Source organism: Peromyscus maniculatus, chromosome 3 (genome assembly GCF_049852395.1).
Source record: "Peromyscus maniculatus bairdii isolate BWxNUB_F1_BW_parent chromosome 3, HU_Pman_BW_mat_3.1, whole genome shotgun sequence".
NCBI lineage: Eukaryota > Metazoa > Chordata > Mammalia > Rodentia > Cricetidae > Peromyscus > Peromyscus maniculatus.
Genome location: NC_134854.1, coordinates 119,543,619 through 119,568,627, shown reverse-complemented (window position 1 = coordinate 119,568,627; position 25,009 = coordinate 119,543,619). Strand labels below are relative to the sequence as shown.

The 25,009-nt window shown below is 43.6% G+C and overlaps 1 protein-coding gene and 1 long non-coding RNA gene across 2 annotated transcripts; both read right to left on the bottom strand.

Annotated features, from left to right (window-relative positions):
- Positions 1-2,771: 2,771 nt before the first annotated feature.
- Arl6ip5 (ARF like GTPase 6 interacting protein 5) lies at positions 2,772-24,986 on the bottom strand. Its single transcript, XM_006972574.4, has 3 exons — positions 24,733-24,986; positions 7,340-7,557; positions 2,772-3,687 (listed from the first exon to the last, which is right to left on the bottom strand). The coding sequence occupies exons 1-3, from the start codon at positions 24,906-24,908 to the stop codon at positions 3,515-3,517; spliced, it is 567 nt and encodes a 188-aa protein (XP_006972636.1). The 5' UTR covers positions 24,909-24,986; the 3' UTR covers positions 2,772-3,514.
- LOC143272453 (uncharacterized) lies at positions 17,811-18,062 on the bottom strand. Its single transcript, XR_013050047.1, has 2 exons — positions 17,941-18,062; positions 17,811-17,904 (listed from the first exon to the last, which is right to left on the bottom strand). It is a non-coding gene; the product is annotated as an uncharacterized LOC143272453 (long non-coding RNA).
- Positions 24,987-25,009: the final 23 nt, after the last annotated feature.

Below are 25,009 nucleotides of genomic sequence, written 5' to 3'. Positions count from 1 at the left end.
TAAGAGAGAGAGAGAGAGAGAGAGAGAGTGAGTGTGTGTGAGCGTGCACATCATGACACACGTAAAGGTCAGAGGAACCCTCAGTGGAACCAGTTCTCTCCTTTCATCTTTATTGGGGTTCCAGGGATCAGATCAAGGTTGAGACACACACACACACACACACACACACACACACAGAGAGAGAGAGAGAGAGAGAGAGAGAGAGAGAGAGTAGTTCTCATTATGCTTTTTAATATCATTATCATTTTTCTTTAATCTAATTCCCCTACCCTGAAGATCTTAACTGGAGATTATAACTTGTTTTTAAAAGGTAATGTTAGGGCCAGTGACATGGCTTGACAGGTAAGCATGCTTGCTGCCAAGGCTGAGCACTTGAGTTCAGCCTCCAGAACCCACACGAGAGGAGAGAACTGATTACCAAATGTATTCTGACCTCCACATGCACAAAATAAATAAATTCGAGTTTTTTTAAAAAAAAAATACAATATTTATAAACCATGTTTTTCTGTTATTGTCTATAATGGATGGTGTTAATTATCAACTGGACAGAATCTAGAGTCACCTGGGAAAGAGACCCCTGAGCATACTTGTGGGGGATTATCTTGATTGCATTAAAGTGGGAAGACCTGCCCACTGTGGGTGGCGCCATTCCCTGGCTGGGACTCAGAAAGGGCAGCAGCATGCACTCATGACTCCTTGCTTCCTGACTGTGGGTGTAGTATGTTGAGCTGATTCAGGCTCCTCCTGCCTTGACTCCCCCACTTTGATGGACTGTACCTTCCGAGAACGTAAGCTAGAACAAGCCTTTCTTCCTTGAGTCACTTTTGTGTTGCAGGAACCTTTCTGTGGTGGAAGAGGAGATGTCCCCAGTGGGCCGAAGCCAGGACAGCTCCTGAAGGCCTCAGTCCTGGATTCAGTTTGCGTTCTCATTTATTCTCTAAAACCACAGAGAGGGAGCGGCAGGCAAGAGACATTTGACCCAAGTGTGTTTGGTGGACTGCAGGTTGTCAAGGGCCGTGACCCATTGGTTCACCCATTTCTCCAGGCCATTCTGTTCCAGGGAGCAAAATCACTCTTGGCAGTACAGATAGCACTTTAGGGAAACCACTAAAGAAATCAATAAATCAGTATCTAATAATTGGTCTTTTTCTACCTTATTCTACTTCATGTGTCAGAGTATTTGATCACTGCAACAGGAAAAGAACCTAAGATGTCATCTCTCCAGACATGATCACTGGCTGTTAGAAATTGTCATGAGTATCTTTTAAAAATTCAAGCTATTGCCAGGCAGTGGTAGCACACGCCTTTAGTCCCGGCACTCAGGAGGCAAAGGCAGGTGGATCTCTGTGAGTTCAAGACCAGCCTGGTCTAAAAGTGAGTTCCAGTACAGCCAGGATACACACAGAGAAACCCTATCTTGAAAAAAAATTTTTTTCAAGTTATCACTTCCTGCAAGTTCATGACAGTCAAAATATATCACATAGAAAATAGAAGGGGCTTAAATGTATATAAAACCCATGGCAGGTTTAAAAGACCCTGATAGACTTCAGTTGTTTTTCTAGCTTCAAATAAATACCTAGTAAGGTTTTATTAAACAGCTTTCAAAATACAAGGTAGCATTAATATTAGCTGTGTGGTGTGATTTTAAGTTTTTCCAGGCTACCACCAAGTTTCTTAGATATTTAATACATTGAGTTGACATGCATTGATGAAAGTTTCACTAAAATGCATTTGATAAATTTTATTCTTCCTGTTTGGTTAAAGCCACAGATTCTAAAGCCAGTCTGAAGCTCTGAGCTAAAGATGAGGCTTCAGATTGGCTGAGACTAAACCACAAGACATCAAAGGTGCCAAAATGGTAACGGACTGTTTAGAACACACAGAGGGTTCTCTGGAAAGACTGTACCAGGTCTCTTTGCAATGACCGGAAAACCTAAGTGTTTTCTGTTTCATCTATGAAATCAGTAAACGGGCAAACACCCATTTCTCACCATCTGTTTCTAAATAGATGAGCAGCAAAGGGATGGATGCAATGAAATACATACGCCCGCACCATGCCAACTCTAATATCTCTTTAGTGTCTGGCTGCCACAGCTGCTGCGCACAACCTTAGGAGCCACAGGAGCCGTTTAAACTCACTTGGTGTGGTCCTCTAGGGAAGCTCCGCAGGATCAAAAAAGATCAACTGCCATTGTCCTCTCTGAGCTCTTAAGGAATTAATAAAACACACACTCATTTCTTTCTAGTTGCTCTCGTCTATTTAAAAACCAAACTCTGGGGCAGGAGAGGTGGCTTGAAGGCTAAGAGCACTTCCTGCTCCTTCAGAGAGCCTCAGTCCGTGTCCAGAACCCATGCCAACCACCTGTATCTGCAGCTGCAGGGGTCGGATGCCCTCTTCCAGCCTCTGTGGGCACTGCAGGCACATGGCATTCTCTCTCTCACACACACACAACAAATGAAAATAATAAAAACAAATCTGTAAAAAAAAAAAAAAATCAAAACAAAAGCTGAGTGGTGGTGGTGCACATCCTTGATCCCAGCACTCAGGAGGCAGATCTCTGTGAGTTCAAGGCCAACCTGGTATACAGAGTGAGTGCCAGGCCAGTCAAGGTTATCCAGAGGAACACTGTCTGGAAACTCCCCACCTCTCCCCCACCCCAAAACAACAACAACAACAACAACAACAACAAAAAACCTAAATAATGGAAACATTATCTTGGATACCTTTTATTCGTTGTAGTAACAAAAATGTGTCATATAAACAACTCAAGTTTGGTTTTATTTATTTATTTATTTTTACCAAGTCAAGAATAACAGAAGTTACAGAGCTGTAACTACCCCTCCACCCCCACCCCAGGAGGATGACACTTAGTTTGCAAGAAATACCTTCCGGTGAAAGCATATTACTACCCTTTTAAAAATTTTACAAAAATTTAACAAAACATTGTCCTAAACAGCTACCTTCATATTCGTAAACAAAATATAAACAACTGGCTGATCCAGTTTCCACTGCACATCAAACGGGTACCAGAGGGTCAGAGATCATCTCTGATGTCCAAACAACTAAGATACACTACTAACTAACATATACCCAACACATCATAGTCGTAAGGGATTTTTGCGGGGATGTCAGACAGGGTTAGAAACAGACAGACACACGGCATCCTCTACTTGAACTTACTCTTTGCTTACTCAGCATTGCCTCCAGATTCTACAGTGACTGTTCCCCTACAATAGAATAGTACCATTGCTGTCCAACCTGCAATTCTCTTTCAAAAACACACTGGAAACTTCAGACCTAACAGGAAAGTGGGTCTATATTTTTGCAGTTTCTGAGGCCTTCCTTGGGTCATGGTGGAGATCTTAACAGGTGGGCCAGTGCATGCATGATGCCATAGATAGTTGGGTGGTAAAACGTGCACCTTCTGTTTCCAAACCACAGGCAGAAAGTGGGTCTGAACAAGGGGAAAGTGCGGCTGGATTCCTCTGCGGCCCCATCACCAGGCGAGCGTGCTTACTCCCTCGCTTTGCTGATGTAGTCAGCCAGTTTGGTGATGCTCTCTTCCTGCTGTTCCAAGGCGTCCAGGATGATGCCCATTGGCGTCTTCTTCAAACCTATTCCCTCCATTTTATTCTCCAGCTTGTTCTTGAGGTTTCGAAGTCTCAGGGATGCATGGATGAACATCACTGAAAGAAACGACAGCATCAAAGCAAGAATTCCCCTTACGTTTTTTTTTTTTTAATTATGTAAAAAAATAAATAAATAAAACTACTGTTGTTTTTTAATTATGTGTACATATGTCTGTGTCTATGGGTTTATGCACATGACTGCAGGTGCCTGCACAGGCCAAAGGCATCAGGTCCCCATGGAGCCGGAGTTATAGGTGGTTGAGAGCTACCCAGTCTTCACACGTTGTCAACTGAATCATTTTTTTCTGGCCCTATTTTTTAATTTTTAAAAAAATTAAGTTAATTTAAAAATTGCATATCCATAATCTATCAATCTATCTTTCTATCTATCTATCTATCTATCTATCTATCTATCTATCTATCTATCTATCTTGCTCAAGAAACTGTAGAAGGAAAAGAACAATTCTTTCTACTATAAGGATGTGGAGAACCAGACTTGGGGCCTCTGCACTCCTGAGCACTGAGCCATTTCTCCAGCCCAAGGATTCGCCTTTTCACATCAGCATAGTACTCCTTCTCACTCCTGTCTCTTTTAGCTGTCAGGTTGGCTCACCTTGCTGATCCAGGCTTTCAGATGGTTGCATAGACTTCATATAAAGCTACCTGTCAAGTCATACACATTGTTTTGTGTGTGGAAGAAAACACAGTAGTCCCTTGGAAGAGCCCTGATCTGGCAGCCACATTCTTTCTTCCCCACTAAAATTCCCACCTTGCAAATGTTAAACAACATGATATTCAACATAATTGTCTACCGACATGATTCCAACCTGAACATGAGTCTACTTACCCCAAGTTGCCCAGAAAGGACATTTTTTGCATACTAGGTTTATCTGTACTTTGTTCCCTGAATGCCAGAATGCAGGTAAACTCCACTTTTAAGGTTGCCTCCAAAGAGGCATGTTTTCTAAAATATCATCAAGAATGTCCTCACATTGTTTACTATGAAACAGATTCTATGGTCCCTTCTCGTGGACCTCTTGTCCCAGGACCTTAGTGGAAAGGGTTAGAGAATTTTTATTTTAAGACATTCTATGTGATCTGTAATAATCATTTTTCCATGTACATACAAAGCACTCAAAGAGCCTGTTAAATAGGGTTAGGGAGTTAATGAAATGGCTCAGTGGGTAAAGGTGGCTGCCTCCAAGCCTGGTGACCTGAGTTTGACCCCCAGGAGTCACATGGTGGAAGGAGTTGTCTTCTTACCACGTTTCTTGAGAAAGATGATAGACAGAGAGATATACAGATAGACAGAGAGATAGATAGATAGATAGATAGATAGATAGATAGATAGACAGATAGACAGATAGATAGATGATTAATAGATGATAGATGTTAATAGATAGATAGATAGATAATAGGTAGATGATAGATGGTTAATAGATAGATAGATAGATAGACAGATAAATAGGTACAATTTTTAAAAATAAAAAAAAATCATAAAAATGACTCAATGGACAATGAGTGAGGACTGGAGTTTGAGTCTCTAGGACTAATATAAAAGCCAGGTAGGCACGGCAGCCAGCCTGCAATCCCAGCACTTAGAAGGCAGAAACAGAGGATCCTCAGGGCAAACTAGCTAGATAGAGTAGTAGCCAATTGTTTCATCAAGAGACCCTACCCCAAATAAAGTGGAGAGCAATGGAGGAAGACTCCTGATGTCAACTCTGGGCCTGCATGCTCACCCTTACACACAGGGGAACACAAAGTGTGCATGTGCATACACACATGCACTACATAATAAATACAGAAATAAAAAGAACCTGCTACAGACAAACCCCCACACTACACTATGCACAATTCAGAGGAAGACTGGAGTTCCTAGCCTACTCTGACCTTTAGAGATACAAGCGACCCACAGAATCAGGCTCTCCAAGGGAATATGGCTCAGAAAAGCATATTTTTAAAAAGTATCTGGACAGATGATCCTCATGTATCTGAGTTTGAGAATAACTGACATTAATTTCCGTGTCTTAGAGATGAGTGAAAGCATCTTAATTAGGATGCTAATCACACTCTGAATCTGGAAAGAGAAGCTGAGGCGCCTGATTCTGTGATGTATTTTATTACTCTGGCTGTCTCAGGCTCATAGGCAGAAAGGGGACTACAGTTATCAAGCAGTGTGTTTAAGTGGAATCATTCCAGCACTGGCTTCCACTATAGCAAGGAAAATCTGGGGAAATTTCTCCAAAGTTTGAATTTACTGGTTGAAACAGTATGTGTTGTGGAATATTAGTTTAAGATGTGCTAATTTGTTTATGTTGTGGAATATTTGTTTAATGATGCAAAGATGTGTCGCATTCTTTGATGTTGCATTTGTTTAACTCTATAAAGCTGTGTTACTTTGCCTGCCTAAAACACCTGATTGGTCTAATAAAGAGCTGAACAGCCAATAGCTAGGCAGGAGAGAGAAACAGGTGGGGCTGGTGGGCAGAGAGAATAAATAGGAGAAATTTAGAGAAGGAAAGGAGGATGCTGGGGCCAGCCACCCAGCCACCCAGCCAGCCACGGAGTAAGAAGGAAAGAAAGATTATAAAATACAGAAAGGTAAAAAGCCCAGAAGCAAAACATAGAGAGAAACAGGATAATGTAAGTTAGAAAAGCTGGCTGGACACAAGCCAAGCTAAGGCTGGACATTTATAAGTAATAATAAGCTTCTGTGTGTTTTATTTGGGAGTTGGGTGGTGGGCCCCCAAAGAGTAAAAAACAAACAACAACAACAATGGGGAAAAAAAAAAACAACTACAAGGGTTTGTAATGAAGTATAGGATTCATTTGTAAATATTCTGAGCTGACAAGATCTCAAATAAGCAAATGATTTTATTTACTAGAATAGATGCATAGGTGAAACATTTTCAAATACAAAGGGACATTTTCTTGCCACCAACTACACTAGCATTTCAGCCAGATTTGTGCTGCTGAGACCTGAATTGGATCTTTATTTCATTTCATATTGTTTGAGGTCTTTGAAAATAAGCTATTTAAGCCAGGCGGTCTTTAATCCCAGCACTCGGGAGGCAGAGGTAGGCGGATCTCTGTGAGTTTGAGGCTAGCCTGGTCTACAAAGTGGGTTCCAGGAAAGGCACAAAACTACACAAAGAAACCTTGTCTCAAAAAACCAAAAAAAAAAAGAAAGAAAGAAAAAGAAAAAGAAAAGAAAATAGGCTATTTAGAAAATATATAGTTCACCAGAATCATAGTATTTAGTGTTTATATTGTGATCCAGTTTTTTTCAGATATATATATATATATATATATATATATCATACATATATATTTATGTGTATGAGTGTTTTACCTATATGTAGGAATGTATGCATGCCTGGTGCCTGCATAGGTCAGAAGAAGGTATCAGATCCCCTGCCACTGGAGTTATGGATTGTTAGTTGTAGGCCACCATGCAGATACCATCCAGGCTGTACCAGTTCTTGCCATGTGACTGGGATTTGTATGTGTTTTGTTTATTGGTATCTCTCTGTAAGGGAAGTACCCACATGTATTTGTGGAAATAAGCAACTACTCGGCTTTCATGTGCTGTTTTAGAGGATTCTGATACTGTACTAGATATACCAAGAGGTTATGCAATGCCCATTGGCCAACTATGCCTACATTTATTTTAATGAAGTGAGAAAAAGAAAACAGGTTTACTTACACAACAAAGGAAAAGTGATGCCGAACACGAAGACCATGACACCCCCAAACATGGATATGAGGAAGTAGCTGGCCAACATGACCACCATCACGAAGGCTGTGGGGTACTGCTTCTTCATTCGGCGGAGGATGTCCTTATTGTGCGCGGCCCACACGAACCCTGTGAATACCAGCACCACAATGATTCCTCCAAGGATCATGTTGAAGGGGCTCAGAAACCTGGGATGTGGGGACAAAGAAAGACTGGCTCAGTGGCAGGCACAGCGTGCGGAGAGACGGGAAGAGGAGGAGCAAACCCACTGAGTACTTACTAAGCACTTCGTCAACACCAGAACCTGAAAGCCCTCAGCCTATGGAGTAGACAGGACTGACTAATTCTAAATAGAGAAACGGCCTTCGTGGTTAGAAAATGGTGACACGCACAGCCAGGCATGTTGGCCCACACAATCCTAGTGCTTGGGAGGCTGAGGCAGGAAGATCATGAGTTCAAGGCTAGCTTCAGCCACATAGCCAAGACTGTCTCAAAACAAACAAACAACAAAATAACAACAACAACAACAAACCCAAAACCAAAACAAAAGGTGAAAAAGAGAGAGGGAAGAAGAGATGATCAAAAATAACAACAACAACAAAGAAAATGGTGGAACAAAGCATTAAGATGACCACACGCAGCCTGATGCCCACCAGACTTGCTAGTGTGTCTGACTAGAGCCCCACAATTTGAAGACCACATCTTTTATAGATGTGCTGTGTTTAGCTTTCATTCATCCTGGGCACTACCACACACCAGGTGTATTTGTTTTTTAGGACTAAGTATTTCAGCCTTAATAGGAGTGATAGATGAATGTAGAGTAGAGGCTATACAGTGGCCTCCATGAGCAAGACCCTGTCTACAGTCACATCTCTGTTGGGACTGTACAGTGTTTATTACAGTGTTTATGTGAATCCTTATGGGGAAAAACACAACACAAAACAAACAACAACAAAGCAGTGCACAAAGCACAGGGTAACTTGCTTCTCCTAGAATAAGAGAATCTAATCTCCCTGGACCCACCTCCCATTGTGCGACCCAGCAGCTGGGGTGCCTTCTCCTTGAGGCTGAACAAAAGCTTTCTATGGAGCGCCCAGTCTTCCTTATCCATTACTGCCTCCTTGACACGGAAGTCTAAAGCAAGCTGTCACTAGTCTTTGTTTTTCTAATAAATGATCCAAATCATGGTATCCTCCACACAGCTTGTCAACTCAGAATTCCAGATGTATATATAGTCTCTAAATTCACTGGTCCACGAGACAAAGGTCTTCATCACTGGACAGCCACCACTGAGTCTGGATAATGCAGAAAACAATACGAAGAAGAAGTAATTTCCCACAAGTATTGTAAATGAAAAGGACGAAGCACTGTAGTCTTCTACCTTCCCACGCTTTTGTAAGAGGCAGATTCTCACTGTACAGCCTGATGTTTCGGTTTGGATGAGAATGGTCCCCACAGGCTCACGTGTTTGAATCCTTGGTTCCTAATTATTGGAACTGATTGGGACGGATTCAGAGATGGCCTTGTTGGAGGAGGTGTGTCAGTAGGGGGTAGGCTTTGAGATTTTAAAAGACTCAAGCCATGCCTAGCATGCCAAATGAAGCCTGAGCTCACAGCTGTTCCTCCGGCCTCAAACCCATGATCCTCCTGCCTCAGTCTCCCAAGTACTGTGATTACAGATGTGTATCACCATTTCCAACTGAAAATCCCTTTATAGTTAGCTCTGATGCTGCCCACTGAAAGACAAACTATTTTGAGTAGAAAGTGAAAATTTCTTATCCTTGCTGTCAGGATGTTGGAATTAATGTGAAACTGCTTTGAAAAAAAGCTAAAGCCATTCACTTAAAAAAGCAAAGAATTGCTGGACGTGGTGCTGCACACCTTTAATCTCAGGAGGCAAAGGCAAGTGGATCTCTGTGAGTTTGAGGACAGCCTGGTCTACAATGTGAGTTCCAGGACAGCCAGGACTGCATAGTGAGATCCTGTCTTTAAAACAAACAAGAGAGGCAGTGGGAGAGTGATCCAGAAGAGAATTAAACAACGGTGAGAGTAGCGTAGCATAGTTTAAACATAGCCTATAACACTTGTGAACGCTGTTCTGGGCCAGTCTCCTTTCAGAACATGGCACTTTCCCCTCTGTTGCCTCCAAGCAGACTGTCACCTTCTCAGAAAAGGTGAAACATAACAAGCCCCAGCTACAACATATGGGTGCCAACTTGGGATAATGGTCATGCTGAGCCCCTTCTGACTCAGGGCAAGATCATAGCGGCGTCAAGGCCGGGCTGTTGCTAACCACAGTAAGCTCTAACTTCAATTACCCCAGGACACCGTGACATTGAAACAGGCTTGACTGCCTTCATGGAAATGCCCCTTCCAGCGTCAAAAGCAGCGCCTTGGAATGGCTGCGTGCAGATGGTCCCTCTCTACTGCCTTGGCCTCTGTGGATGGAGCACAATGTGTCTAATGAGCTGTGCTCTTTTCTTCTTTTGTCTTCAGAGGATCCAATCCCACCAGTGCCACCCCTGGGAGGACGGCAACAGTTGCCATGCCACTCATAATCCTTGAAAACACTGAGATCCTTCGAGCTTGAGAATACAAAGGTAATAAATAAAATTGCCGAGACTGAGATATATCATGCCGGCGGTATTCATATGAGAAACTGTTAGGAATAACTTATGTTATTTACTAGATTTACTAGCCTGGGATATATATATATATATATATATATATATATATATATATATATATATATATATATATATATATATATATATATATATAACAATGTTTAAAAAGCTGAAGTATTTAGGACTGCACTACCAGATCTGGCTTATCATTTAGTAGCCCAACAAGATATTAACAATATATTGAGTAAAATATTTAAAGTATTTAAAAGGTAAAAGCAGCTATAACACATTCCCTCTGTTAGACAGATTTAATCATTTCATGCATGTGACATAACCATAAAACAGAAATGTCTATAATTTATATTTCCTTTTTCCCTCCCTTTCTCCTTCCTTCTTTTCTACTCTCTTTCTTTTATATAGATGGGGTCTCACATATCCCATCATGGTGTAGGGGAAGATGTGTAGGTAAAGATGACCTAAACTCCTGATCCTCCTGCCGCTACCTCCTAGGTCCTGGAACACAGGTGTAGGCCACTATGCCCAGTTTATGTGGTGCTGAGGATCAAACCCAGGGCTTTGTGAATGTTAAGCAAGGATTCTACCAGCTGAGCTATAATCCCAGATCTTGCTACATATGCGTGTGCGCTACTTGGGACTGACACCAGGGCCTTATGCATGGCGGGCAAATGTTCTGTCATTAAGTCATATCCTCACACTGTTGGCTTTGTTTTATCTTGTCTGTTTTTTTTTTTCTTTTTTCTTTTGGGTAGGGGGGGGAGTCTTAGCATCTTACCAAGTTGCCCAGGCTAACCTTGAACTCTATTTTCCTATCTTAGCTTCTCTAGTAGCTGGGATTACAGATTTGCACTACCAGCTCTGGCTTATCATTTGTGTATTATTTTCTAATCAAAAACAAAATAACTACACACATAAAAGAAAATACGAAAATAGGAAATCAGCTGCTTCTCAGTCCACAGCCCAGGCTTAGTGCTCTCTTAGTATCTAACAGCATTACTGGGACTTGAGTTCATACACCACCTTGAGGGTTTTTTTTTTCCTTCTTTACCTCAACCTTGGCTTCCTGCTGTCTGTACTCTGTGTGCCAGTTTGTACCATCTGACCTCCTTCAAGCTCTCAACACCCAGCTCACAGGCTGTTCTGCCTTGCCTGTCCTCCCTTTCAATTCCAAGTCACCCAGAGTGACTCAGCCTCTGTCATTTATTATTATTTTAGTTTATATTTTCATCTGCTACTTCATCAACAACCTCAGATTTGATATTTGTTTGATTTTTGTTTTGTTTGATTTTGTTGTTATTGTTGGAGACAGGGTCTCATATAGCATAGGTTAATTGGAGCTTACTGTGTAGCTGAGGAAGACCTTAAGTTCCTGATGCTCCTGCCTCTACCTCCTCAGAGATGGGATTAAGAGCATATGACACCATGCCCCAATACCTAATGTGGGAAAGACAAAAGTTTTATAGGCTGGAAGAAAGACAGAATCAGATAATGCAAAAAGTATATCTCCTTGAACAAGCCTTAGACTGCCTTGTGTTAGAGGACTAGGAACTTTCACAGATGAACAAAATCTCACTCCTAAAAGAGAAAGTCTGAGAGAAATGAAGGCAAAAGACTTCAGTACTCATGGTGGGTAGGGGCATCATGGGTTGTTTCTCTCTCTCTCTTTCCCTCATCTTCTCATCTTCCTTTCTTTTTTCATGTGTGTGTATGTGTATGTGTGTGTTTGTGAAAGGGTCTTGCTACACTGCCTAGCTGGCCTTGAATTCATGGCAATCCTCCAGCCTTGGCCTTCCAAATGCTGGGATTCGAGCATGGGCTACCAAGCCTAGCATTTGTTTTTATATTTCTCAATTACTTTATGCTACTTGAATAACTGAAAATGTCCGACATTTTAAAATAAGAAACATAGACTCTCACAAAGCCATTCTTTTCATCTAGGACCCACTCAAATGTGTCTGGACTGTAAAGCAAAGAACATTAACAGAAAGAGCTAGAAGGGAGCGCCAGGAAACAGCATGCTTGCTACATGAGCTTGAGGAAATGAGCTTGGTCCCCAGCACCCACAAAAAAACCCATGTGTGGAGCTGTGCACTTGTAATCCCGGAACTGGGGGAGTAGACACAGGCAGAGCCCGGGGACTCAATGACCTTCATGTATTTGGCAAGGCCCAGGTCTCATTGAGAGACCTTGTCTCAAAAACAAGGTGAGTCATGGGGAAAATCTGAAACTTAAGAATACTCTTGCAAACTAAACTGCAAAGGGGAGCAGGTCAGTCTGCAGCAAAGTACCAAAGATCTTTCTAGAATACTCATTAAGATAATAATTTATGGGGTATACAATGAAATTCCCATAAAGTTTTTTTTCTTTTCTATTTTTACTTTTGACAAGTAAAGCAGATCTCTAAACCAAACGTCTAAATAAAGCCTGGGATGAAGAATGGAAAACCCAGGGCCGATTCAAGCCGTTCCACATTTGCTATTCACCTGTTCCTGTAGCTCAAGCTCAGGAGAAAAGAAGCAAGCACTCCTATAGAACTGGTTTCAGCTTGCAACATGCCCAACCACAAACTATAATTAGAAAGCAGTCCAGCTCCAAACTGACGGGGAAAAAGAACAAAGTCACTGGGAGGAGAAATGATTCCCTTCCATATTCTGAGGACATGCAATTCCATTCTGAAAATCAATAAGGTATGTGCCGTGAAGATGCCCTGGTAGCCACTTATCCTTGTAACAAAATGACACACAGGCACACATGAAACACACACACACACACACACACACACACACACACACACACACACACACACACACCAGACACCAGACTAACTAACTGCATTTTCTGAAGAGCACAAGAATCTGGGAAGCCGTTGTTGTCTTCGATGCCAACCATTGGGCTGTTAAGTCACACCAGTCAAGATAAAATCCAGGAGCTTTTGGAAGAGTGGTTTCCATAAACAGGACATCTCTTACGAGGCTCTGCGGGGAGCAGGTTTATTGCTGGTTACCATGAATAATGAGAAGCAGGGAGGAAAAGAGAGAGAAAGCACTAGAAGATGATGGAGGAGTGAAGGAGGAGAGACCGAACATTTGAGATTCTGTTCTTTGTAGAACACAACCTAATTATGCAAGTTAAAAATATGAAACATGTTTTCAATTTTGAGATAAACATATTCATACAAACTACCCCACTCTACTAATTAACAACCCCTCTCCTGCAGTGGGGTTGTTCTTGGTTGTAAAAATCATTCAGAATGCCACTGTGAATTTCTGAATCAATACCATCCCATTATGCAGTATGACAAAACTGAGGTCCAAAGAAGGGAAAAGCACAGTCACCGGATTTGAGGGAGGAAGGATGGTGGGGGTGGGGGTCACAATATAGCCATCCTGTGTGGTTAAGCATCTTAATGCACGCAAGGACTTAACCCTTCCATTCCCAGCTGCTCTGTTCTTCCACTTGAAGTCAACTACTAAGGAATCCCTCCACAGGGTTATTTCTCTCCGAGAGAAGGTGGCAGAGGCTGAGGGGTAGCTCAGTGGTTCAGCACTTGCCCAGCGTGTGTACGTGGAGAGGGAAGGGAGAGAGAGAGAGGGCTGGAGGAAGGTGGCTTTGTGGTGAAATGTGCCCCAGGCTTGCCACTGTGAGGCTGCCGACGGGATCTGCAGAGTCGGCATAAACTGCCGGCAGGAGGGAAGACCCTATCTAATCACAGTGTTCTAGGGCTGGGAGGATCTTGAAAACCCCCTCAGTTCACAAAGAGGTGAGCTGAGGAATCTAGGCAGTCGGTGAATGTGTCCAAGGCCACCAACGGCAGAGCTGCCAGTGCAGTTAACGACAGCTGAGGATTCAGAGCAGCGCCCAAGGACCATTCGGGAAATTCTCTCACACCAAGCGGAACCCAGAGGGCAGAGAAATGGTTCCTCAGCAGACACGGACTCACGCTGACTTCTAACTTGGACGCTGTGTTTGAAGAGTGGGTTCCAGAGGAGCCTGGCTCACAGGGAAGGAGAGCAGAGGGTGTGTGTGTGCTCACGGGGCACTTCTCTGAGAAGCAGAGGTTTTCCGGTGGTCTTTCCACAGCCAGGGGCTCGTGGCAATTATGGACATACCCATCCACTTTCTTCTCATGGCCCCTGTAAAACCAGCACCCTTTACCCGCACTACAAGGCCCGCCTGCCTCTGTAGCCCCGAGTACTGAACATAGTTGTACCAGGAGTGGGTACCTGGGACAGGGAGCTTGGCTACAGGGTGAGATCCATGCTCTGCTCACCAACCTCGGTGTTTAGCTTAGGCTGCTTGTACTAAGGGGCACCTGGCATGCAGCAGCCCCCCTACCAGCTTCCTGCTACCACGTCCTGATTCTGCACTTATGCCCAGGTTTCTGGTGGTTGCTAGAGCTCACCCTGCTTGCTGGGGAGTCACAGGCCTATGCAGGAGTTGTTCTGTCTGCTTGATTCACTCTAACCTTCTCTAAGGCTCAGTTCAGCAGCCTTTTCTCAGCCTCTCCCAACAGCACATAGCACCAGATGCCTCTTGCCACAGTGCTTACCACAGTGGTGGCTTTACGTTTGTGTGGGTGAGTGCTGAACACACAGAGAGTTCCATAAGGTACGGAGACGTCACAGTTTTGGCCCCAGCACCTAGCACGGCATACTTGATAAATGTGTCCAATGAAAGAAAAAAAGTAAGAGATTTGGTGCGTTTACATACCATTTCATTAAGTTCAGTGTCTTTCTGTGGCCATCAACTAAGGAGCATGAGATTAATATAGACAAGCCACTATTATTCCTATTGTGTACTAAACAGGACAGGGAAATAGTCCCAGCCTTTGTTTCTTCACAGAGCTTGTTAAAGGGACAAGTGAGAAAAGTATCACTGGGAAAAAATTCATGCTTCTACATGAGGAGATGAATGGACAAGGAAGAAAAGCAGTAGGCTTTCTGCAAGGCACCTCTGCAGGCCGTGTGACCAGCACAGGCTGAAGGGACAGCAGGGACAAAGGAGGGAGATTTACCTCTCCTTTGAGGGTCCTTTCTGCTTCCTGTGATCACCCTAACAGTATTCGGTGGTTTTGGTTTTTTTCTCCCCCCCAGCCCCCCCCACCCCCCGCCCAGGTTTCCCAAAATGACTTCCGTCCTTCCGTCCTGGCAAGAACTATTTTAATTTTTCTTTTTAATTTTAAAAATTACATTTATTTATTTAGTGTATACATTCACCATGGTGCCGATGTGGAGGTCAGGAGGCAACGTTCAGGAGTCAGTTCTCTCCTCCCACCCAGATATCCAACTTAAGGCTATTAGGTTTGTCTGCAGGTGCCATTATCACCGAGCAATCCTGCCAGCATGCAAGAACTATATCTGACTGTAAAGTGTAACTATGGACTTTAGACACAAATTAACCTCCAGTGTATATAACCCTCATCTCCTGGACCCAAGGAGCACCAGGGTAAAGGAGACTTCAAAAGGTTTAGATGGGACAAAGGAAAGTTTAGATGGCGGAGGAGCCTGTCTATTTTGTCACAAAAGGTCAAAGTAACATAACCTTGGGACTTCCCTAGCTGGCTGAATTAGCAAGGGCCACAGAAGTCACTGTATCCTGCATACATTGCACCAGTGACCTGAGAACTCTCCCCCAGTAGTTCATACAATTGGCATCTCAATGTATTCCTAGCAAGGCATACTTTGTTAGCCTCTTGTGTTTTGTCTGGCATTTACTAAACTATTTGCTTATGTATGAATGTATTTATTATTTATGTGTATGCATATTTGTCATGTATGTATACATGGAGGGGAAAGGTTGACGTCATGTGTCTTTCTCCATTGCTCTCCATCTTATTTTTTTTGAGGGGGCTTGTTTTGAGACAGGGGTTCTCTGCACCCCTGGCTGTCCCGGAGCTCGCTTTGTAGACCAGGCTGGCCTTGAACTCACAGAGATCCATCTACCTCTGCCTCCCAAATGCTGGGATTAAAGGCATGCACTACCACCACTCAGCTTCTATCTTATCTTTTGAGACAAGATATCTTAGTGACCGGCAGCTCGACCAGACTGGCCAGCCAGTGAGCTCCAGGGATTCTCATGTCTCAGCTTTCCCAGGCTGTTTTCATGTGGTTGCTACGGTCCAAACTCAGATCCTCATGTTCCCACAGCAAGCACTTCACCCACTGGGCCATTCCCCACACCCAGGACTGGTAAGTTTACTTTTCATAGACAATCCATTGGACCTGAGTTAGGAATCATAACTCTAACCCTCCCCGGAGTGTCGGCGTGTCAACTGGTGACGGAACTGGAATTAGACCGTAGTGAGTCCTTTTAAACTTTTTATGCTGGAGAGCTTTCATCACCAATTGGCATTGGAATACATTGAGATGCCAATTGTATGATGAAACACCATCACCAATGTTAGAGAGAGTGGCATAATGATGCTCACATACTCATCACTACCTTGGCTCATGATCCTTCCCAGGAACTCTTTGGAAGTGATAGAAGACACTTGCTTGTTGACAAACTGGTCCTCCTGAATGATTTCAGTGGTGTAATTTTAGACAAGAAAAACTTGAGAATTATTGAACTATTGTCACGTGGCAAGGGAGAGAAGTTGGAATTGACACATGCTAATAAGATTGATGACACTAAGTTCTTTTCCCATAAGAGTGTCTTATTTATCTCACACTAACCTCCAACCTATACATTGAATCAGTGGGCTACTAATCCAGTTAGCAGAAGGGGCAACCAAAATGCTGTTTTCTATATTAAATGGCCTTTCTGCCTTCCAGTGAATGCTTATGGAAGGGAAGGCCCAGACATGTGCCTATTCATTGCAAGGACCTAAAATCTTATCTATTTACAGTAAATGGCTGCTGAATGGGAGCCAAACTACAGGTTTTATCTCTGACCAAAGCTGCAAAAGCATTCCCTGACCAGAGGCGACATCCAGGGTAAGCCTTCTAAAGATGAATGATAAAGGATAAAACTCACCTGTCCAAAAGGAAAATAATATAATACAATATAATACTAAATGATACAATCCCAACATTGTCCAGAGTTCTGCAGCCCTAAATTGATTCACAACTCCAACTTCTAAGAGGGAGGCCAGGAATCCAGACTACACACATTATTTCCCTTTACCTAGAAATTGTAAATCTTTCCCTAGTAAAAAGAAACTGAAACACCAACTAGTTGACAGAGGCAGGGTGGAAAAGTTAATTCTTCTAATAAAAAGCATGTGACCGTGACAGAGAGAAGCCAGGGGGTACAAGTGAGATACATGATGCTAAGGATATTTAAATGAGAGGTAATTCTGCCTGCAAGGGATTGAACCCATGGCCTTGTGCATGCAAAGCTTGCTCTCCCATTGAGCTACATCCTCAGTTCAGATGAAGGATCTTTAGATCAAACATCTGAATGCTGACAGATCTCTTAAAGGTCTGCACACAGAAAAAAACTCAAGACCCATCAGAAGAAAACTCCATCCACCTGCACTGTCTTTCCTGGATGAAGTGTACTTAAAAAGGCACTGTGGAGCGGGTGGAGTCTGGGAGAATCGGGCAGGTGTGGACATGGTATGTCTTGCTGTATCCTCAGGGCTGTGGCTAGACACCCACTTAATATTTGTTCAATGGAGAAGTGATGTGACTCGTGAGTGAATATCATGAGAACATAATAACCCTCTCCCCTCTCCACATAACAGTGTTTCCCCTGTTGCTAACACTGGAGAATTTTCTAAGTGGAATTGTTTAGGAAAGACCATGTAAGTCAGTTAGGAAAGACATGTGCCCATAGAGTTGTATATTTCTTTCTTTCTTTTTTTCTTTTTCTTTTCGGTTTCTCTGCCCTGGAACTTGCTTTGTAAGACCAGGTTGGCCTCAAACTCAGGGATCCACCTGTCTCTGCCTCCCAAGTACTCAGATTAAAGGTGTGTGTCACCACCGCCCAAATGTAGTTGTGTATTTCTGTAGGCTTGGTTGCCTTGTATAAAAATTAATTCTGAGCTTTTCAGCATTGTCTGACTACCCCTCTAGACCTCCAGCTCGATAAAGGAATCATAATTCCTATTCTCCACTTCCTCCCAGCAGTACCTGAAAGGCTGGTGAATGCCTCCCACTCTGTGGAGTGAATAAATGAAGGGACACAAGAATCCCACTGTAAAACTGCTCACTCTGACTAATCGTTTCTTAAAATAATTTCTTTATTTTTATTTTATATACATTAGTGTTTTGCCTGCATGTATGTCTGTGTGAGGGGGTCAGATCTTGGGGTAACAGACAGTTGTGAGCTGCCATGTGGGTGCTGGGAATTGAACCTGGGTCCTCTAGAAGAGCAGTCAGTGCTCTTAACTGCTGAGCCATCTCTCCAGCCCCAGACTCTGACTCATCTTAAATTGTAAACAGACTGCAATTTATCCTATTTGCAAATGACTATAAAAAGAATTGCTAGGGGCTGGAGAGATGGCTCAGAGGTTAAGAGCACTGGCTGTTCTTCCAGAGGTCCTGAGTTCAATTCCCAGCACCCACATGGTAGCTCACAACCATCTGTAATGAGATCTGGCTCCCTCTTCTGGCCTTCAGGGATACAAGCATACAGAACACTGTACACATAATAAATAACTAAATCTTTAAAAAAATAAATAAAAAAAGAATTGCTAGTAGTTTCCATTTCATATTATTCTTAGCATTACTTACACTAATAGTCTAAAAAATAGTTAAAAAAAACATAAACAAATCCATAAGCAATACACCTGCCAGCATAAATTTACAAACAGGGCCAGTGTACAAGCAAAACAGGGACGGGCTTGTGAAGGGTTCACTGATAAATGGCAACAGACAGTCTGAAAAAATTCCAACAATCTTTTGTCTTACGGTCTACCTTTCACAATAAAAACAAAAAGCAAAACAAAACAGAACAAACAACAAACAAACAAACAAAACCCTAAGATGATCAGGTTTGCCTCAACAAAGCCAGGGAAAAGGACAGTAGTTACAAGGGAGCAAGAACTTAAAAAATGCACCTCTAGGGCTATTTAGAGGCCAGCAGGGGGGAGGACCCAGATGTCAAGTCTTTTCTTCCCACAAATGTTTAAATATATCCCCGTGCAGAGCACCCGGGACTTTCTTAGCTCTTTCTTCTCTCACCAACTGGCAACCAGTTCTTTCTCCTTATAGCATTTAAAAAGCACAAACAGTGTGAGCATTCTTAATACCAGATGCTGACAGCCATATGCTTTGGGCTTGTACAGAGTTCTAGTTCTTTTGAAAAGAATTAGTCTAATACCTTTTTTTTCAAGTCTATAATTACTAGCCTTCTAGAAACTTCTGACCTGGCAAGCCAGCAGCATAGAGTAGCAGCTGTGGATCCCACCTTCTTTTAACACTTCCACAGGCCAAACCATCAGGACACAGAGTGACTCCTGCCAAGAAAACCTGGGCTTATTCACCTAGTTGTGACACCACTCTGTATAAGGTGGGGGATGGGGGGGATGTGTGCATGTGCCTTGCAGGCAAGGGGAAGCATTTACAAGTTGCAAATACTGCGTGTGGTTGGTGACTCAGAGGCCACACTAGGAAAATAGAAAACATGAGTTCTGATGTCAGGAATGAAAAAGGTAAGTTAGCATAAGCAGTAAAAACATAATTTTCAAATATTCAGTTGAATCCGATTAAGCAGGAACTTTAGCAAATTTACCATGCGGTTTGATTGAAAAGATATTTCACCTGCTAGTAATCAATCCAGCTACTATTAGCAGTTTGGGTTCCAATTAGCTGCATGACCTCAAGCCTTCATGCTTTCAAACCGATGGTCGCTCAGCAGGATTACTAGCTCTTATTCAGATTTGGGGTATACATATTGCAATCATTTGGGGAGTCAGAGGGGGGAAATCAACAGATTCCTGAATCTAGAAAAAAATACAATTAGAATTTCTAAAAGTGACACTGGCATGTGGTGTATTAATTTTTAAGTTCTGTCAGTGTTTCTTTTGAGTCAGACTAGAAAAAGTTTTAATGTGAGGATGAATCCTCTGAGACCCTTATTAAAATATAGAGCCCAGAGGTTGGAAACGGTCCAGAGGGTCTTCATTTGTGATAAGCTGCCAGATGCAGATTGCTATTGCTCCTTGGCTCAGTATTTTGAATAGATTTCTCTAGTTCGTATCTGTAGGCACTCCATCAAGCACTCAGAAATCCTCACCCACAGCTAGAGTGTATCACAGGCATGGTACTAAGGTCAAGTCCAATTAACTGTTGACTGTATTTTTTACTTTGAAAAAAAAAAAGCAAAGACTTCTGTGGTGGTTTGAATGAGAGCGGCCCTTATAGGCTCATATAGTTGAATGCTTAGTTACCAGGGAGTGGAAATCTTTGAAAGGATTAGAAGGATTAGGAGGTGTGACCTTGTTGGAGGAAGTATGTTACTGGAGGGGGGGGCAGACTTTGAGGTGTCAAAAGCCATGCTAGGCCCAGTCTCTGTCTCTCTGTCTGTCCCTCCCTCCTTCTGTCTGTTAGTTTGTGGGTCAGGATGCAGCTCTCAGCTACTGTTCCAGCACCATGCGTGCCTCCCTGTCCCCCACCGTGATGTTAATGGACTGTAAGCCAGCCCCCAATGAAATGCTTTATTTTATGAGCGTTGCTTTGGTCATGGTGTCTCCTCATAGCAATAGAACATTGGCTAAGACAACTTCAGTCGATGTGTGTGATGTAAACATAACATCTTAATGCATTCATGGCTCCTGTCATGGATGGAAGGACAGTTTCTGATCTTTGATCTTAGACATCTTTCTTTTCTTGTGGACATGTATACACAAAAGACTTTCAAGGTAACAGGAAAACTGCAAGGACAGATGTGGGATCCAATTAACACTGGCAATGAGAGACACTGACTGGGACAGGGTTTCTCCCATGGGGTGACACCAAAACTGAGTCTTGCAGAAGTGGGAAAACAGATCAGGGCTGGACTTCGGCAGTGGAAGTCACTGGTCTAAAGATGCTGCGTTTCTACACTAACAGCGATAAGAAAGAAGTAACACTTCATGGAGCAAACTGAGGAGGCGGGCTCTGTTCTGAAAGCTGTACCTGTGTGACACTGGTTAGTCCTCCCAGCAGGCCTGTGAGGTGGGCGCTGTCCTTACTGTCACGCTATAGATGGCGAAGATGAGGCAGTGTGGTCATACAGCCAGTGGCTGGCAGCTGGGATTCCAACCCACTTCATCTGGCTTGTAACTACTAACTTATACTACTCAAAGAGACCAGCAAAAATAAAAACTGTCTGTGGGGAGGGCTACAGGGCTGAGCCATACATGCCTATGATCCTGGCACCTGGGACTCCAGAGCAGGAGGAGCTTGAGGTCCAAGTCAGCCAAGAGGTACACAATGAAACCATGCTTAAAAAAAAAAAAACAAAAAACAAACAAAAAAAAAACAACAAAAAAAACAGAGAGGGTGGGATGAGAAGTAGGGAGCAGGAGAAGGAGGGTGGAGAAAGGAGAGAGGAGGAGAGGAAAAGAAGAGAGGAAGAAAAGGAGGAAGAGGAAAGGGGAGAAGAGGAGGAGGAGGAGGGAGAGGAGCAGCAGCCCCAAACTCACAGGATCTGGAATGCACAGTGTACCTACTGCACAGAAGTCACGTACTGAGTAAGACCATGGTTTTAAAATGAAAACCAAATTGCCTCCTTCTCCTCCTCTTCTTTTGGAGAGAAAGTCTTGTTATCCAGCATCAAACTCACTATTTAACTCAGGCTAGCCTCAAACTCACTATCCTCCTGCCTCATCCTCCCTATTACTAGGATAAAAAACAACAACAACAACAACAACAACAACAACAAAAAAAAAAAAAACAAAAAAAAAACCATGGACCTCCATGCCTCACTGAAGACCTAACTTCTGACGGCCAAGCCCTTCCTGTTCAGGACCCAGTACGAGGAACTCTGTCTTTATCTTACTTCTCTTATTCTCCATCTTGGGCTTCTTAGTGCTTCTGAAACTACATCACATCCTCCAATCTCCCCTCCCCTCATGCTGAAATCTGGGGAGAAAACAGCCCTGTCTGTCCTCAGCCAAGCACACTTGAAACACTAGAGGACCTCAGTAGCCATCCATGGTCCCCAAGGGGCCTCCTGGCCACAGGGATGGAATCACTGGACAGTCTTCCCCCCAGGTAATGTGTCTTATTTGCACATTTCATCATGAGAAACTATCATCCACTAGCAGAGGGTCCTGATAAGCAGCTTCCAGCAGTGTCCAGACCCACCCATCCACTGCAGCACCCAAAGAGGACAATTCTATTCAGAATGGGGAATGTTCCAGAATCAGCCACGCTCCCTGATCCCAAAGGTATTGGATTTCTTCCGCCTTTCAGGCACTATAATTCTAAACCTCCTGACTCCTAGGAAGACGGCACAGTAGTTAAGGGGACAAGCCCAGGTCTGTGGTTATATGTATGTCATTCAGCTTCTCTGAGCATCTGGTTTAGTAATGAAAATAATAATAGTTCAGTTATGGAGCTGTATGACACAATGCAGGAACTTACTTAGCACACAGTACTTATCACAGAGCCCTCAATAAATGTTTATTATTATTAATTATAAAGAAAGAAAATAAGAATTTGTGGGGAAAGCTATAAAGTGTTTAGAGATGCATAGAAAAAAACAACTAAAAGTTACATGACCAAATTTATGCTGGGGTATAAAGAAAATTTTATATTTTACACACACTCATGTTTTTGAAACAACTGTTGCAGAGTCTCACACTCTAGCCCTGGCTGGCCTGGAACTCATGGCAATCCTCCTGCCTCAGACAATTGAGTGCTAGTTATGAGCCACCATGCCTTGCCTGGCTCTTTGCAAATTTGTAACAACAACAATAACAGGTACTTTTCTCTTTCTCCTTCAAAGATGCCACTAACAACTGAGACTTCTATTCGTAATGGGAATGAGAAGGGTTAAGACTCCCAGACTGTCTGGTTTAATGGCTTGAGACCATAAGGAAAGAGCCATATTTAGTTAAAGAGCTGACTATGAAAAATGGATTCTAGGAAGGCCACAAGATGGCCAGGGCCTGTGCTTTAGGGGGAGGAGGATGTGTTTTTATTGTATATTTGATTGGTTTGTCAAATATTTCTTTCTATTTAAGATAAGAAAATTCCCCCATAACTACATAACCACAAAAGAGGAAGAAAAGATATGTAGACCCATTTATTAGCTATTTTATTTTAAAGATACTTTTTCACGCAGTTTTTCTCCAGGAAGAAGCACAGAGTCTGGGGCAGCTTTAGGTACAACTCCCTAGGCCTTCTTACCCTGACTAACGGTTCCTCAGCTGCCAGTTTAGTCAGAGTCCACCAGGGCCGGTGTCCTCTGCACACTAGGCCATCCCTAGAGTTGGCAGTTCCTCAGTCACACACAGCAAGGATCCCACATGGAACTTGCATTTGGGAACTGGCGCCCACTCTGAACCACGCCCGGAATAGGAAATTCTGCCAGTCTCCGGTGCTGTGAGTGAGAGTTTGCTCCTTTTGGGGCTCAGCAAATACCATGTGTCCCTGGGCCAGAAGTCAAGTCTGATTCATCTTGGTGTGCTCGGAACTTGGCATGAACTCTGGTGCTCAGAGATAGCTCAGTAAATAAAGCCAGCTAACCTCAGGCCAATTTAAGGCAGCTTCCTCACTCACTCCTTCCTACCCGCTCCAAGTATGAATCTCTCCTTTTCCTTTTCTTGGCAGCTTTCTTTCTCTTTGAGTTTGTTCTGAAAAAGAAGCCTTAGACAAGGAATTTTTTTTCTTTTTTCTTTCTTTCTTCTTCTCTCCCCCCCCCGCCCCCACCCCAACAAGCGAGTTCAAGGAAAAGCCTTTTCTTTAAATCCAAGTAAGAGATAATAAACAAGATGGTAAATATAACCACTTATTTTGTAAAAGGTGAGAGAATCATTTTTAAAGGATAAGGCAGCTTCTAAGGAAACAGGTGCAGAAATGTGTACGTGTGTGTGTGTGTGTGTGTGTGTGTGTGTGTGTGTGTGTGTGTCCGTCCACATGCCCACGTAGAACCTTAATGAACACACGGCATTTCTTAACTATCAAGCATTGAAAAGGCTTTCATTTATGGATAAGACCCCAGGCTAAAGAGCAAAGCTAAAGGGATCATGTCTGGCAACTTCTGGGGGAAAAAAATATGTCAGGGGCCTCGTTCCCAGAGTCACCTCACACGGGAAGATGCGCCACCAGGAGACGCGCACCCTCTTGAGCCCAAGCTCAGCTCTCTTGTACAGTGTGGCGGAAATTAGGCGGAGGATTCACTTCAACACCGCCCTGGGTCCACACCCTGTCACTCCAGGCTCCTCTAGGCAGCCCCAGGACAAGGTTACAACACTACGTTTTTTTTTTCTTTCTTATTTTTGAAACACCCAGCGTGCTACAAACATCTGACAGGCACCTGACCTCAGCATGGGGGACGGAGAAGGGGGTAACTTTTATTGCCCCAGGTTCTCAGCCCTCCCCTTAGCTTCTCCCTCCCAGGGTCCTTGTGAAGTCTCAGCCACCGGAGCAGAAAGAGAAAGAGAACGGGGACCCCAGAGAGACGCGGCCTCGCCCTGAGAACAAGTTTCCACTGGGTTGGCCACTTCCCGAGACCGCGGGGCAGGCGCTCTGCGTGGCCCCTGTCTTGCATCGCATGGCCTTGTCCCCGGAGTCCCTGCGTCCCGACCGCGGACAGGTGCTCCCGGCGGGGGACCCCACTTACCCCACGACCGAAATCATCATGGCAGCCACCACTAGGTAGTTGGTCTGGTAATAGAGCAGATTGCTCACTACACGGTTGTTCCATTTGGAAATGTCCCTGAAGTCCGGCCGGGCGAAGCGATCAGAGCCCGGGAAGAAATCGTCCCAAGCACGGAGCGGGGCGAGGTTCACGTCCATGTTCCTCGGCTTCGCGTGCTTCGCCTCCGGAATCTGGAGGCGGCGGCGGCGCCAACCCAGCTGGGGGAAAGATGACAGCCGGCTCCTTTGGATTGGCTCTG

What these genes read in the sequence shown, in the direction of transcription:
- Arl6ip5 (XM_006972574.4), bottom strand. Translation starts at nt 24,908, where the DNA reads ATGGACGTGAACCTCGCCCCGCTCCGTGCTTGGGACGATTTCTTCCCG. An exon ending in ATGATGATTTCGGTCGTGGG is followed by an intron (nt 7,558 to 24,732) that starts GTAAGTGGGGTC and finishes CCCACATCCCAG; the next exon opens with GTTTCTGAGCCCCTTCAACA. An exon ending in CATCACTTTTCCTTTGTTGT is followed by an intron (nt 3,688 to 7,339) that starts GTAAGTAAACCT and finishes CGTTTCTTTCAG; the next exon opens with TGATGTTCATCCATGCATCC.